Source organism: Oncorhynchus masou, chromosome 18 (assembly GCF_036934945.1).
Source record: "Oncorhynchus masou masou isolate Uvic2021 chromosome 18, UVic_Omas_1.1, whole genome shotgun sequence".
Taxonomy (NCBI): domain Eukaryota; kingdom Metazoa; phylum Chordata; class Actinopteri; order Salmoniformes; family Salmonidae; genus Oncorhynchus; species Oncorhynchus masou.
Window position 1 is genome coordinate 31,260,387 of NC_088229.1, and position 14,946 is coordinate 31,275,332.

At 47.2% G+C, this 14,946-nt stretch overlaps 1 protein-coding gene across 10 annotated transcripts in view; it reads right to left on the minus strand.

Annotated features, from left to right (window-relative positions):
* Nucleotides 1–753: 753 nt before the first annotated feature.
* LOC135504397 (extracellular sulfatase Sulf-2-like) overlaps nt 754–14,946 on the minus strand; it is a 181,339-nt gene continuing 167,146 nt past the window's right edge. For 7 of the 10 annotated variants that reach the window (XM_064922963.1, XM_064922965.1, XM_064922964.1 and 4 more), the window contains 12 exons: nt 11,988–12,123; nt 9,098–9,323; nt 5,969–6,266; nt 5,776–5,872; nt 4,750–4,844; nt 4,516–4,575; nt 4,201–4,364; nt 3,991–4,133; nt 3,570–3,693; nt 3,027–3,060; nt 1,401–1,454; nt 754–880 (listed from right to left, as the gene is read on the minus strand). In XM_064922963.1, the coding sequence (XP_064779035.1) occupies nt 850–880; nt 1,401–1,454; nt 3,027–3,060; nt 3,570–3,693; nt 3,991–4,133; nt 4,201–4,364; nt 4,516–4,575; nt 4,750–4,844; nt 5,776–5,872; nt 5,969–6,266; nt 9,098–9,323; nt 11,988–12,123 (1,462 nt within the window). In that variant the 3' untranslated portion in view covers nt 754–849. The remainder of the gene's footprint in view (nt 881–1,400; nt 1,455–3,026; nt 3,061–3,569; nt 3,694–3,990; nt 4,134–4,200; nt 4,365–4,515; nt 4,576–4,749; nt 4,845–5,775; nt 5,873–5,968; nt 6,267–9,097; nt 9,324–11,987; nt 12,124–14,946) is intronic. The other 3 variants (XM_064922970.1, XM_064922971.1, XM_064922972.1) reach the window with 3 other exon arrangements.

Below are 14,946 nucleotides of genomic sequence, written 5' to 3' on the forward strand. Positions count from 1 at the left end.
GAGCACCGGAGGGCCACAGTCTGGATTAAAGGGACAGGCTCATCCCGATATCAGCCTGGAGGTGCTGCTGTGGCATAAGGAGGAAGAGGATGAGAGGTCAGGGTGGGGGACAGGCCAGAGGTGGCATTCTGCTGGTTCAGTGTTTCTAAAATCTCAGGTGAGGAGGGGAAACAGAGAGAGAGGGGTCTTACAAGCAGTCATACGGGTAACCCATTCTCAGCCTCCTGAACAAAGTCACTGCAGTCACAGTGAGCATGGTTCAGTCTCCACCGGGACGACCGCCTCCTCAACAACTCCTCCTCTTCATCACCTCTCTCCCTGCTCTCCTCATCCTCTTCCTTCTCATGCAGAGTAAGCTGGTTGAGAAGAGGTGGGGCGCGGTTCCAGTCTGAGCTGCCCTCCTCAGCTGGAACGAGGGGAGAGGGAGAGGAAGAGGAGGAGGGAGAAGGAGAGCGGTGCGGCCCTCCATTCAGCCCCAGTGCCTCCCTCAGGACCTCGGCCCCAGCCTCTCTCAGCAGGAGAGCAGGGGTGGCCAGGGTGGTCAGGTAGATGGCTGAGGTTGATTGGTCCGTTGATGACACCAGGGCGTGGTCTCTTCCTCCTCTCCCCTCCCCGGGAATTACGTTGCTGCGGCGCCCGTTCGGCTGGTGGTTGAAGTTGCCGAGCAACGTGAACATCCTGTCCACGGTCCCGCAAAAGTTGTCCCAGTCCTCCAGGCTGACGTTGAAGTTGAGTTTGAGATCGTAGGCGTGCTCGTCAAGTCTGTACAAGGGTTCAAGTTCTGACCAGTCCATTCCCGTTCCCCCCACAGTGGGCACTTCGGGTGGGGCCACTCTGGCCTCATGAACCCTATCCCTCCCATCCTTCCCAAATCTGTCCTCTGATGAGACAAAAGCACACAGACAAAAACAGTGTCATCCACAGTAAACCTCCGGCACCTGTTATGTCTGTATCTCTTCCCGTCAGCACCACGTGAATGGGTTGATGCTGTGATATTCACATCAGGCTCTAGTATATCAGGCAACTATAGAGATAAATCACGAAACACAGAGTATCAGAAAAAGACATTGTAAGAGACCATATGAAACGTCATAAAAGAGAAAAGTCAACCAATAGACAGAGATGATAAGATGATTAAGGCAGATGTGTTGGGCGGTGGGGGTGGATGACGCCCTGGTGAGATGTGAGCAGAGCTGTGCAGGTCAGAACATCCATGCAGACAGACAGGAGAGTGAGAAAGACGTGGTTATAAACTAGAATTGGCAGAGATCAGCATGCAAGCCTGGACGAACCCAGAGTTGAAAAAACTACAGAGAAGGAAGAGAGGAAAGAGAGGAAGAAAAGCTCAGTTAGAGGTGACTGGTGGCATCGTGAGGACCAGATGGGATGCCCAAACTCACAGTGATTTGGAGGTGGGCTTCTTCACTTTTGGCCACTTTCTGCGTTGAAACTGCCTGATGCACAAGCGACAATAAGACAGACTGTTACCCAGCCCATTCAAGCAGAGGAAAATAAGCCCTCAACCCTCTCCCATCCTCAGTCAGAAGCAGTGCAGAGACAGTCAACCATACGTACAGTGTAACACCCAGGTTAGAAAAGTGCCCAGTACCCCAAACCAGCTGTCATGCAAAGATGCAGAGGAAAGCAAGAGAAACTGCACACAACACCAAAAAACACCCTCGCCCCACACGTACAGTGCATTTGGAAAGTATTCAGACCCCTTGACTTTTTCCACATTACAGCCTTATTCTAAAATGTATTAAATTGTTTTTTCAACCCTCAATCTACACACAATACTCCACAATGACAAAACAGGTTTTTAGAATTTTCTGCTACAAAAGAAAAAAGGTAATATCACATTTACATAAGTATTCAGACCCTTTACTCAGTACTTTGTTGAAGGACCTTTGGTAGCGATTACAGCCTCAAATCTTCTTAAGTATAAAGTGAAAATCTTGGCACATCTGTATTTGGGGAGTTCCTCCCATTGTTCTCTGCAGATCCTCTCAAGCTCTGTCTTGCTGGATGGGGAGCGTCACTGCACAGCTATTTTCAGGTCTCCCCAGAAATGTTCAATCGGGTTCCAGTCCGGGCTCTGGCTTGGCCACACAAGGACATTCAGAGAGCCTTGCCGCGAAGCCACTCCTGCGTTGTTGTGGCTGTGTGCTTAGGGTCGTTGTCCTGTTGGAATGGGAACCTTCGCCCCAGTCTGAGGTCCTGAGTGCTTTCATCAAGCACTGAGTGCTTTCTCTCTGTACTTTGTTCCGTTCATCTTTCCCTTGATCCTGACTAGTCTCCCAGTCCCTGCTGCTGAAAAACATCCCCACAGCATGATGCTGTCACCACTATGCTTCACCATAGGGATGGTGCCAGGTTTCCTCCAAACATGACTCTTGGTATTCAGGCCCAAGAGTTCCATCAGGGTTTCATCAGACCAGAGAATCTGGTTTCTCATGGTCAGAGTCCTTTAGGTGCCTTTTGGCAAACTCCAAGCAGGCTGTCATGTGCCTTTTACTGAAGAGTGGCTTCAGTCTGGCCACTCTACCATAAAGACCTGATTGGTAGAGTGCTGCAGAGATGGTTGCCCCTCTGGAAGGTTCTCCCATATCCACAGTGGAACTCTAGAGCTCTGTCAGGGTGACCATCAGGTTCTTGGTCACCTCCCAGACCAAGGCCCTTCTCCCAAAGGGTCTGAATACTTATGTAAATAAGGTATTTCTGTTTTTTATTTTGAATAAATTTGCCTGTTTTCGCTTTGTCATTATGGGGTATAGTGTGTAGATGTGTTATTTATTTAACCCATTTTAGGATAAGGCTGTGACGTCACAAAAAGTTTAAAAAGGGAAGGGGCTGAATATTTTCCAACTGCACTGTATGTATTCTCTAAGTGTTGTGTATTTTGTCAATGTATTCTAGACCATGTATGTGTGCTATCTTTTAGGAATATTTATATAAATCTTATATAGTACTAATATCTAATAAATCGTTAAGTGCTGATTGGTGTTCAAGTCAATGAGTAAAGATACCTGTATTCATCAAAGCTGCTTCGCTCTCTGGCTCCTGAAGAAAAGACAATAGCAGTGGTTAGAGAATATAGGAACAAATTCCTATCAATGAAGGCACAGAGACCTCGTTAAGAGAGGCTTTCAAACGCTTTAGAAAGAGCAGTCCTTTTAAAGCCAAAATGTTATCTGAAATTCAAATAAAAACAAGTAGAAAAACGTTTTCAAATGAATTGACCTTAATGAAAAGGAACAAAACACATTCCGAAGGGAGCGGTTGTAACTGTTTAAAATGCAGTTAAAGAACTGATACATGAGAAGTAATGCAAGAACAGAAATCCAGGCATGACTTGGGTCTGGTGGTGAGGATGATGAGGATGAGGATGCCAAACAGAGATAATTTGTCTAGTCACAACCCACAACAACCTGGCATAGTGTGTGTGTGTGTGTGTGTGTGTGTGTGTGTGTGTGTGTGTGTGTGTGTGTGTGTGTGTGTGTGTGTGTGTGTGTGTGTGTGTGTGTGTGTGTGTGTGTGTGTGTGTGTGTGTGTGTGTGTGAGGAACTCACCCAGCTCCAGGTTGCGGGTACGGGGGTTGCACTGCTTGTGGCCCTTGCAGCTGCGGAGCTCCATGAGTTGAACGTGGAGCTGGTTTAAGACGGTTCGGTCCAGCGTGTTCACAGCATTCATCAGCTACACGGAGAGAGAGTGTACAGGTGGGTGAGAGAGATGAATAGTACTGGTATTCACACTGGCCGTACTCGTCTAACGTCTCTTATATAACAGCTGATTTCCACTTTGCTATCTTGAAACAGGACAGCAGGCTACCCGCTGGGCGCAGACGTCAATTCAATGTCTGTTCCACATTGGTTCGACGTCATTTTATTGAAATAACGTGGAAACAACGTTGATTCAACCACTTGCCTCTAATAGTGAATGTTAGAAGGCATCTTTACAGATGAGTGCTTGCGGTGAGGTTTGAGTACTGACCTGGTAGGGATCCGTGTTGAGGTCAAAGTACTCCAGGAAGCCAGTAGCAAACTCGCAGAAGAGGAAGTTGTGTGTCTCGTTGATGGTCCTCAGACACCAGTAGGTGTTGTTGTTGGCACTGGTGCAGGCACAGAACGGACCCACTGCAGACAGAGAATAGTCAGTAATGCTAGTGTGAGTATGTGTGTTTGTGTGTGTGTAGTCTCTTACTTGTCCAGAAGGGGGCGGTCTGCCAGTGCTGGTTGTCGTGGGTGAAGCAGGTGAGACCAGGCATGCTACAGGTGTCGTTGTTCCTCAGACGTTTCAGCAGCTTCCGCATCTTCTTCCTCCTCTTCTGCTCTTTCAGTAACCACGCCTTCTTATCCTGACCCTTCCTGATGACATCACACACACATAGAAATACACACATCACACAGTGCCACAATGGCACATTCAAATACACACTGTAGATATGCAATCACTACACAGGCAGAAGCACACAAACAGTATATGTCCCTTTCTTATACACAAACCCAACCCCCTTACCTGAATGGGTGAATGCTGCCTCCTTTGTGCCTGAGCTTACTCTTGTACTTAGACTTGTAGCTGAAACACAGACAGATATTTACATAATCAGTCTTTATGAGCATGGAGTAAACCTCTTCAAGTCTGGCAGACAGCCGTTATCTTCACTGTAAGCGCATCTAATGCTGGCATTTAGTATGTGGAAGGATATTGGTAATAAAACGATGGATTCCTAAGAGGTTGTTTGGTCCTTACATGTAGTGGTTGCAGTCACACTCCTCTGGGCGGGCTTTCTTCAGGTGACCCCTAACCTCTCTTAGGTTCTTGATCTTTGTTTGCAGGGTCTCAATCTAACAGAGATGCAGGGCATTAGATAGAGGAATATCACAACAATGAGGGCTTCTGTAGCTCCGTTGGTAGAGCATGGCACTTGCAATGCCAGAAGTTGGATTACCGGGGCCACAAGTATGTAAAATGTATGAAGGCATAACTGTATATCGTTAGGAATAAAGTACCTGCTAACTGGCATATGCACTGAGTGTACATAACATTAGGAACACCTGCTCCTTCCATGACTGACTGACCAGGTGAAAGCTATGATCCCTTACTGATGTCACCTGTTAAATCCATTTCAATCAGTGTAGCTGAAGGGAAGCAAACTGGTTAAAGAAGGATTTTTAAGACAATTGAGCCATGGATTGTGTATGTGCGCCATTCAGAGGTTGAATGGGCAAGACAAAAGATTTAAGTGCCTTTGAACGGGCCAAGTCCTCCGGTTTGTCTCAAGAACTGCAACACTGCTGGGTTTTTCCACACTCAACAATTTCCTGTGTGTATCAAGAATGGTCCACCACCCAAAGGACATCCAGCCAATTTGAAACAACTGTGGGAAGCATTGCAGTCAACATGGGCCAGCATCCCTGTGGTGCTCTTTCGATACCTTATATAGAGTTCATGCCTCGACGAATTGAGGTTGTTCTCAGGGAAAAAGGGGATGCCAATCAATATTAGGAAGATTAGGAAGGTGTTCCTAATGTTTGTGCCCTCAGTGGATTACAACACAGTGGCATTCAACACAGGAACTGAATCTGAGTATGTGTGTGTCAATAGCAGACTATATTCAACTAATTAATAATTACACAATCATTGATGCTGTTCATAATTGTCATCAATTTCATTGTCAGTTATTGATTGTCATGACACGATCACTGTGACCACTGAAGATAATCAACTGCATTGAGGAATAAAACATCAGTTATGTGAGTGGCTGAGAAGACTCACCTCGTGATCGATGTGGAGTTTGTGGTCCTTCCAGGCCTGCAGGGACTTATAGATCCCTGTATCACACTTCACTGTGTCATTGGCCAGAATAGAGCACCTGAGGACAGGATACACACTGAACATTTAGCCTAATCAATAACTAACACAACAACACACTCCACATGCAGTACTAACACACTACAAACAAACCCACCCATCCACATTGAACATCCACACACTCCCTGACCTGTGTGTGACTTTGATTCCAGAAGATACAATAGCTAGACTGTTGCTGCTAGTCCTGGGGGTGACAGTGACAGTGACCCCCATGCCACTGAAGTCGTCCTCAGTGTCGTCGCGTGGGGTCCTGGCCCCAGCCTGGCTGAGGTTCCTGGGGGCCGGTGCAGGCTGGTATCCATCCTCCAAGTCTACAGCATACAGGTCCCCTCCTATCTCCATCTCCACAGAGCGGGAGTAACGGTTACGGGCGTAGCTCTTGATGGCTTTCATCTCTGTCAGGAGGAGGGCAGGGTGAGATAGTGGAGGGATTGCTACAGTCAGTATATAAACCCTATCAGGCCCTATGATACTCATTAAAGGTGAAATATGTAGAAATCGCTCCGCCATTTACAGTTTGACAAAATTCTATCATGTTCACCTAATTTCAGTTTATGTGACAAAACAAGCCTTGTATAATGTAGAGCAGAGGTATTCAAAACTTACCCTACAAGGTCGGGAGCCTGCTGGCTTTCTGTTCTACCTTATAATTAATTGTACACACCTGGTGTCCCAGGTCTAAATCAGTTCCTGATTAGAGGGGGGAAATGAAACAGCAGTGGAACTGGCTTTGAGGTGCAGATTTTTATTTGAGGGGAGCATCATTGATGTAACGGCTCTCGTCGGAATGAGTGGACCAAAGCGCAGCATGGAAAGTGTTCATGATTTTATTGATCAAAGAAACACTTGAGCAAAATAACAAAACGAAAGCGAACAGTTCTGTCAGGTAAACAGATACTAAACAGAAAATAACCACCCACAAAACACAGGTGGGAAAAAGGCTGCCTAAGTATGATTCCCAATCAGAGACACCGATAGACAGCTGCCTCTGATTGGGATCCACACTCGGCCAAAGACAAAGAAATAGAAAACATAGAATGCCCACCCTAATCACCCCCCACCAAAGGTTCGGACTCAGGCTGCAAAACCTGACAGTAAAGGGGAGGGTCCGGGTGGGCATCGATTCATAGCTGCGGCTCCGGTGCGGGTCGTAGACCCCCTCCGCCCGCAGATCCCTCCGCTTAGGTGGCGGCCCTGGTGCATGGACCTTCCCTGGAGGAACCGGGCTACAGATCATCGCCGGAGGAACCAGACCACCGATCATCGCCGGAGGCTCTGGACTGGGGATCGTCGCTGCAGGCTCCGGACCATCGCTGGAGGCTCAGGACTGGGGATCACCGATCATCGCCGGAGGCTCCGGACTGGGGACCGTCGCTGCAGGCTCCTGAACATCACTGGAGGCTTCGGGCCATGGATCATCACTGGAGGCTTCGGGCCATGGATCATCACTGGCGGCTTCGGGCCATGGATCATCACTGGAGGCTTCGGGCCATGGATCATCACTGGAGGATTCGGGCCATGGATCATCACTGGAGGCTTCGGGCCATGGATCATCACTGGAGGATTCGGGCCATGGATCATCACTGGAGGATTCGGGCCATGGATCGTCACTGGAGGATTCGGGCCATGGATCATCACTGGAGGTTTCGGGCCATGGATCATCACTGGAGGCTTCATACATGGAGCTGGAACAGGTCTCACCAGACTGAGGAGACGTACTGGCAGCCTAGTGAGTGGAGCTGCCACAACATGTCCTTGCTGGATACACAATCTAGCTCGGTGAGTGTGGAGAGCTGGCAACGGTCGCACTGGCTATGACGGCACACTGGAGGCATAATGCATAAAGCCAGTGCAGGACACACTGGACCGTGGAGGCACACCAGAGGTCTGGAGTGCAGAGCTGGCACAACTCGTCCTAAATGGATACCCCCCATAGCCAGGAAGTGCAGGGAGCTGGAACAGGCCGCACTGGGTTGTGCTGGCGAACTGGGGATACCGTGCGTAGAGCTGGCGCATGATAGCCTGGGCCGAAGAGACGCACCGGAGGCCAGGAACGATGAGCCGGCACAATCCTGGCTGAATGCCCACTCTAGCACGGCAACTGCGGGGAACTTGCAGAGAGCGCACTGGGCTGTGGCTGCTCACCGAAAGCATGTTGTGCAGAACCGGATAACACAGTGCTTGACCAGCCACTCACTCCCCACAGTAAACACAGGGAGTTGGCTCAGGTCTGAACCCTGACTCCGCCAATCACCCTGTGTGCCACCCCCCCAAAAGTTTTTGGGGCTGCCTCTCGTGCTTACTTCGTTGAGCCAACTCCTGGTAATGCCGCTGTTCCGCTTTAGCTGCCTCCATCTCCTCCTTCGGACAGCGATACTCTCCAGCCTGCGCCCAGGGTCCTTTCCCTTCTAAGATCTCCTCCCATGTCCACTAGTTCTTTTGACCACGCTGCTTGGTCCTTCTTTGGTGGGTAGTTCTGTAGCGGCTCTCATCGGAATGAGTGGACCAAAGTGCAGTGTGGAAAGTGTTCATGATTTTATTGATCAAAGAAACACTCGAACAAAGTAACAAAACAAAATCGAACAGTTCTGTCAGGTAAACAGATACTAAATAGAAAATAACTACCCACAAAACACAGGTGGGAAAAAGGCTGCCTAAGTATGATTCCCAATCAGAGACAACGATAGAGAGCTGCCTCTGATTGGGAACCACACTCGGCCAAAAACAAAGAAATAGAAAATCATAGAATGCCCACCCTAATCACACCCTGACCTAACCAAATAGAGAAATAAAAAGGCTCTCTAAGGTCAGGGCTTGACAATTGAACTATATACACTATGTATTAATAACTAAACACGCATTGTATTTTTTGCTGGTTGAAGCTGGTGTGCAAAACAGAAAGTAAAAAGATGTCATAGAAATAGGGAACATAGAACAGACCTACCACTTATCAGACTTGCTTTCAAGTAGAATGACAGATTACATTTTTATGTGAATTTGTCCGGGTCGCCCACAAAGTTACACAACCTTTCAATAATGACTGTGGGTGAAGGTATTATTGTCTCCACAAGGTGGCGCCCACATTCCACATCCGTGACAAGAAGTGAGACTGCGTTCATGCAAGGTTGAGTGAGTGAGGAACATTTTGTAAAGCAGAATTTTGTGTGTGTGACAAGAGTGTTTGTTTATGAGTGTGAGAGAAACACATTCTTTCCACTCCACTTACTCTTCTTGGAGAGCAGCTTCTTCTTCTTCAAGGTGCTGAGTCTGAAGCTGGGGTGCTGGTCACAGTTACAGCCATCATGCTCTGTGTTGCGCTCCGCTTTGTGCTGGGGATAGTACTTGGACTTGATGTTGGCAGGGCCATCCTTCCGGGCTGCCGACATGCTGGCCATGCCCTTGCACTTATACAGCCTCAGCTTCCCTGTGGCATCCTCCAAACATTGCCACTTCTGCAGGGAGACAGAGGAGAGGGGGACATAAGATAACACTGAGAGAAACCTATAGTGTGTCTTTACACACACTCACTGTGCTTTTCGAGGTGAAATGACTTGCAGGTGGACGCTAAGTAGCCTCAAATTAACGTCCATTCCCCCGTCTGTGATGTTGTTTCAACTGCAGTTAACAGGTGATGATGACAAACCATGGCACGTCAGAGAAGAGAGGACCTGCATGTGACAAGATGCAAGATCATCTCTTCCCCTTCTCATCTCTGCTCCCACAACGTCCCATTCTGTCATAATGAACAGGCAGCTACAGTACAGTAGTGTACACAGACAGAGGACCAAGCAGGGCTGCTGCAGCTCCGTCTCCATCTATTTATGATACAGAGTCTGTTGACACTTTCTCTGCCAGTGGTTACTCGTGAAATTACAGAGAGAGCTTTCTAATTAACATATTCGATGTCAGATGGGGAAAAGGAGTAGACGTGTCAAATAGGAAATCCAACAGGATCCAAGAGAGAATGAGAGAGCCGCTGACAGTGAGAAAGGACTTTCTACTTCAGAAGAGACAGGAACAAAAAGAAGTGAGAGTGGGGGAGATTGATAGGTTGGATACAGAGACCCCTCGGGAACTACTGTTCAATGGTCAACGTTGTTAAGATAGATCTAAGAGCTTGAAATTGCAGGTGTGTTTGATCTGACAGCTAAAGAACTGTCACACACACTCCCCCACTGTCTGTCATTAGCGAGGTGGTGGTGGTGGGGGGGGGGTGTTCATGTGTGTGTGGCCTGGGGGGCATAGCTATGGCAACAGACCTGACTCAAAGCCTAATCACCTGAAACACAGCTCTTCAGTTTCAAAGGTTGGTCCTCCTGTCTGTCTGTCATTGGGGACAGAGAGTGACAAAAGCACCTGTCTATCCTGTCTACACCCACTGAGAAACCAACCTGCAGGGTATATTCTCCACTCCTTCCCTATACCTCTCCAAAATAACAAAGCCCAGCAGCTCACTATCTCTCTACACCAGCAGGTGATCAAGAGGATACAGAGCCATTTTAAGTATAATCTCAGACATACCAATTAACTGATACTAATGGAGGTGTAATGCCAAGAAGAGATGGATGATTGGAAGTGACTTAGTCGGAAAGTATTCAGACCCCTTGACTTTGTCCACATGTCGTTTCATTACAGCTTTATTCTAAAATGGATAAAAAATATTTTGTAAATCGCTCATCAATCTTTCTCCTATTCTTCTCTGCAGATCCTCTCAAGCTCTGTCAGGTTGGATGGGGAACGTAGCTGTACAGCTATTTTCAGTTCTCTCCAGTGATGTTCAAATCGGGTTGTGTCTGGGCTGTGGCTGGGTCACTCAAGGACATTCAGAGACTTGTTCCGAAGCCACTCCTACGTTATCTTGGCTGTGTGCTTAATTAAGGTTGTTGTCCTGTTGGAAGGTGAACCTTTGCCCCAGTCTGAGATCCTGAGTGCTCTGGAGCAGGTTCATCAAGGATCTCTCAGTACTTTGCGCCGTTCATCTTTCCCTCGATCCTGACTAGTCTTCCAGTCCCTGCCGCTTAAAAACATCCCCACAGCATTATGCTGTCACAACTATGCTTCACTGTAGGGATGGTGCCAGGTTTCTTCTAGACGTGAAGCTTGGCATTCAGGCCAACAAGTTCAATCTTGGTTTCATCAGACCAGAGAATCTTGTTCTCAATGTTTAGAGAGAGTCCTTTAGGTGCTTATTTGGCAAACTTCAAGCGGGCTGTCATATAACTTTTACTGAAGAGTGGCTTCCGTCTGGCCACTCTACCATAAAGGCCTGATTGGTGGTGCTGCGGAGATGGTTGTCCTTCTGGAAGGTTCTCCTATCTCCACAGAGGAAATCTGGAGCTTCTTCAGAGTGACCATCGGGTTCTTGGTCACCTCCCTAACCAAGGCCCTTTTCCCCCAATTGCTCAGTTTGGCCAGGGGGCCAGCTCTCGGAAGAGTCTTGATGACTCCAAACTTCTTCCATTTAAGAATGATGGAGGCAACTGTGTTCTAGGGGACCTTCAATGCTGCAGAAATGTTTTGTTACCCTTCCCCAGATCTGTGCCTTGACACAATCCTGTCTCGGAGCTCTGAGGACAATTCCTTCAACCTCGTGGCTTGGTTATTGCTCTGACATGCACTGTCAACTGTGGGACCTTATATAGACAGGTGTGTGCCTTTCCAAATCATGTCCAATCAATTGCATTTACCACAGGTGGACTCCAATCAAGTTGTAGAAACATCTCAAGGATGATCAATGGAAACAGGACACACCTGAGCTCAATTTCAAGTCTCATAGCAATGGGTCTGAATACTTATGTAAATAAGGTATTTCTGTTTTTAATCTTTAATACATTTGCAAACATTTCTAAAAAACAGTTTTCACTTTGTCATTATGGAGTATTGAGTGTAGATTGATGAGGATTTTTCATATATTTAATACAAAATATGGAAAAAGTCAAGGGGTCTGAATACTTTCCGAAGGCACTGTGTCAACTGTCAAGCGTCTTCATATGTCTTAAGTGTCTTCCGTCTAGAGTGTTATGCTTGTGCGTCTGTGAGTCTGAGTGTGTGTGTTACTGGGAATTTGACTGTTAATTAAAGTGTGACCATATCATATGTGTGTGCCTGCTGCCTACCTGTCCCAGCTGTTGGCAGGGTGTCTGGTACTCTGCTCTCTGACACAAGTCCTTGACCCGCTGGTACTTAGGCAGGAAGTTCTCCTCCTGGGCCACATCTTTCCCTGGAGGCACATCACGTATGTGAAGCAGCTTCCTGTGATAACACACACACACAGTTATGGAACAAAAATATAAATGCAACATGTAAAGTGTTGGTCCCATGTTTCATGAGCTGAAATATAAAAGACAGCAGAAATTCCGTAAGCACAAAAAACGTATTTCTCTCAAATGTTGTGCACACATTTGTTTACGTCCCTGTTTGTGAGCATTTCTCCTTTGCCACCCCCTCCCCCCCCACCCCCAACTGCTCGGGTGACAGGGCCAGCACATGCTGCCCAAAGGTAGATTAAAATATTACAATTGAGAGTGCGTTAATAAGTACAAATTCACAGCGCCGACTCGTCCAAGTAGGAGAGGAAAGGCTGCCAGATTTGATCAAATGTTGATAATTTATTGTTCAGAATATATCTAATTCTTTCGTTGCCAGATAATTTAATGTTAATTTCTAATGTTCATTTAATTTCTAATGTTCATTTCATTTTAATGTTAATTTCATCACAGTCCATGTCAGAGCAAAAACAAAGTCATGAGGTCAAAGGAAGTGTCCGTCAAGCTCCGAGACAGGATTATGCCGAGGCACAGATCTGGGGAAGGGTACCAAAACATTTATGCAGCATTGAAGGTCCCCAAGAACACAGTGGCCTCCATCATTCTTAAATGGAAGAAGTTTGGAACCACCAAGACTCTTCCTAGAGCAGGCCGCCCAACCAAACAAGCAATTGGGAGAGAAGGGCCTTGGTCAGGGAGGTGACCAAGAACCTGATGGTCACTCTGACAGAACTCCAGAGTTCCTCTGTGGAGATGGGAGAACCTTCCAGAAGGTCAACCATCTCTGCAGCACTCCACCAATCAGGCCTTTATGGTAGAGGGGCCAGACTGAAGCCACTCCTCAGTAAAAGATATGACAGCCCTCTTAGAGTTTTCCAAAAGGCACCTAAAGACTCTCAGACCATAAGAAACAATATTCTCTGGTCTGATTAAACCAAGGTTGAACTCTTTGGCCTGAATGCTAAGCATCACATTTGGAGGAAACCTGGCATCATCCCTATGGTGAAGCATGGTGGTGGCAGCATCATGCTGTGGGGATGTTTTTCAGAGGCAGGGACTGGGAGACTAGTCAGGATCGAGGAAAAGATGAACTGAGCAAAGTACAGAGATCCATGACGAAAATCTGCTCCAGAGCACTTAGGACCTCAGACTGGAGTGAAGGTTCCCCTTCCAACTGGAGAACTACCCTAAACACACAGCTAAGACAATGCAGGAGTGGCTTTGGGACAAGTCTCTGAATGTCCTTGAGTGACCCAGCCAGAGCCCGGACTTGAACCCGATCTAACATCTTTGGAGAGACCTTTAAATAGCCTAACCTGACAGAGCTTGCGAGGATCGGCACAGAAGAATGGGAGAAACTCCCCAAATACGGGTGTGCCAAACTTGTAGCATCATACCCAAGAAGACTCGAGGATGTAATCGCTGCCAAAGGTGCTTCAACAAAGTACTGAGTAAAGGGTCTAAATACTTATGTAAATGTGATATTTTCAGTTTTTTTTATTTTATACATTTGCAAACATTTCCAAAAACCTGTTTTTGCTTTGTCATTATGGGGTATTGTGTGTATATTGATGAGGAAAAAATATATATTTAATCAATTTTAGAATAACGCTGAAATGTAAAAAGAAGTGGGAAAAGTCAAGGGGTCTGAATACTTTCCAAATGCACTGTACATGTGGGGCGAGGGTGTTTTTTGGTGTTGTGTGCAGTTTCTCTTGCTTTCCTCTGCATCTTTGCATGACAGCTGGTTTGGGGGACTGGGCACTTTTCTAACCTGGGGGTTACACTGTACGTATGCTTGACTGTCTCTGCACTGCTTCTGACTGAGGATGGGAGAGGGTTGAGGGCTTATTTTCCTCTGCTTGAATGGGCTGGGTAACAGTCTGTCTTATTGTCGCTTGTGCATCAGGCAGTTTCAAAGCAGAAAGTGGCCAAAGTGAAGAAGCCCATGAGGGAAAAAACAATTGAATCCATTTCAGAATGAGGCTGTAATGTAACAAAATGTGGACAAAGTCAAGGGTTCTGAATACTTTCTGAATGCACTGTACGTCCAACCGGCCTCACAACCGCAGACCAAGTGTAACCACGCCAGCCAGGACCTCCACATCCAGCTTCTTCACCTGCGGGATCGTCTGCGACCAGCCACCCGGACAGCTGATGAAACGGTGGGTTTGGACAACCGAAGAATTTCTGCACAAACTATCAGAAACCATCTCAGGGAAGCTCATCTACGTGCTCGCCTTCCCCACCAGGGTGTTGACCTGACCGCAGTTCAGCGTCGTAACCTACTTCAGTGGGCAAGTGCTCTTCTACGATGGCTTCAGGCATGCTGGATTAGTTTGCTCTTCACGGATGAATCCCGGTTTCAGCGTGTATGGCATAGTGTGGGCGAGCAGATTGCTGATGTCAACGTTGTGAACAGAGTGCCCTATGGTGGAGGTGGGTTTATGGTATGGGCAGGCATAAGGTACTGACAACGAAACACAATTACATTTTATCGATGGCAATTTGAATGCACAGAGATACCATGACAAGATCCCGAGGCCCATTGTCATGCCATTCATCCGCCGCCATCACCTCATGTTTCAGCATGATAATGCACAGACCCATGTCGCAAGGATCTGTACACAATTCCTGGAAGCTGAACATGTTACAGTTCTTCCATGGCCTGCATATCCAGCAACTTTGCACAGCCATTGAAGAGGAGTGGGACAACATTCCACAGCCTGATCAACTTTATGTGAAGGAGATGTGTCACGCTGCATGAGGCAAATGGTGGTCACACCAGACACTGACTGGTTTTCTGACC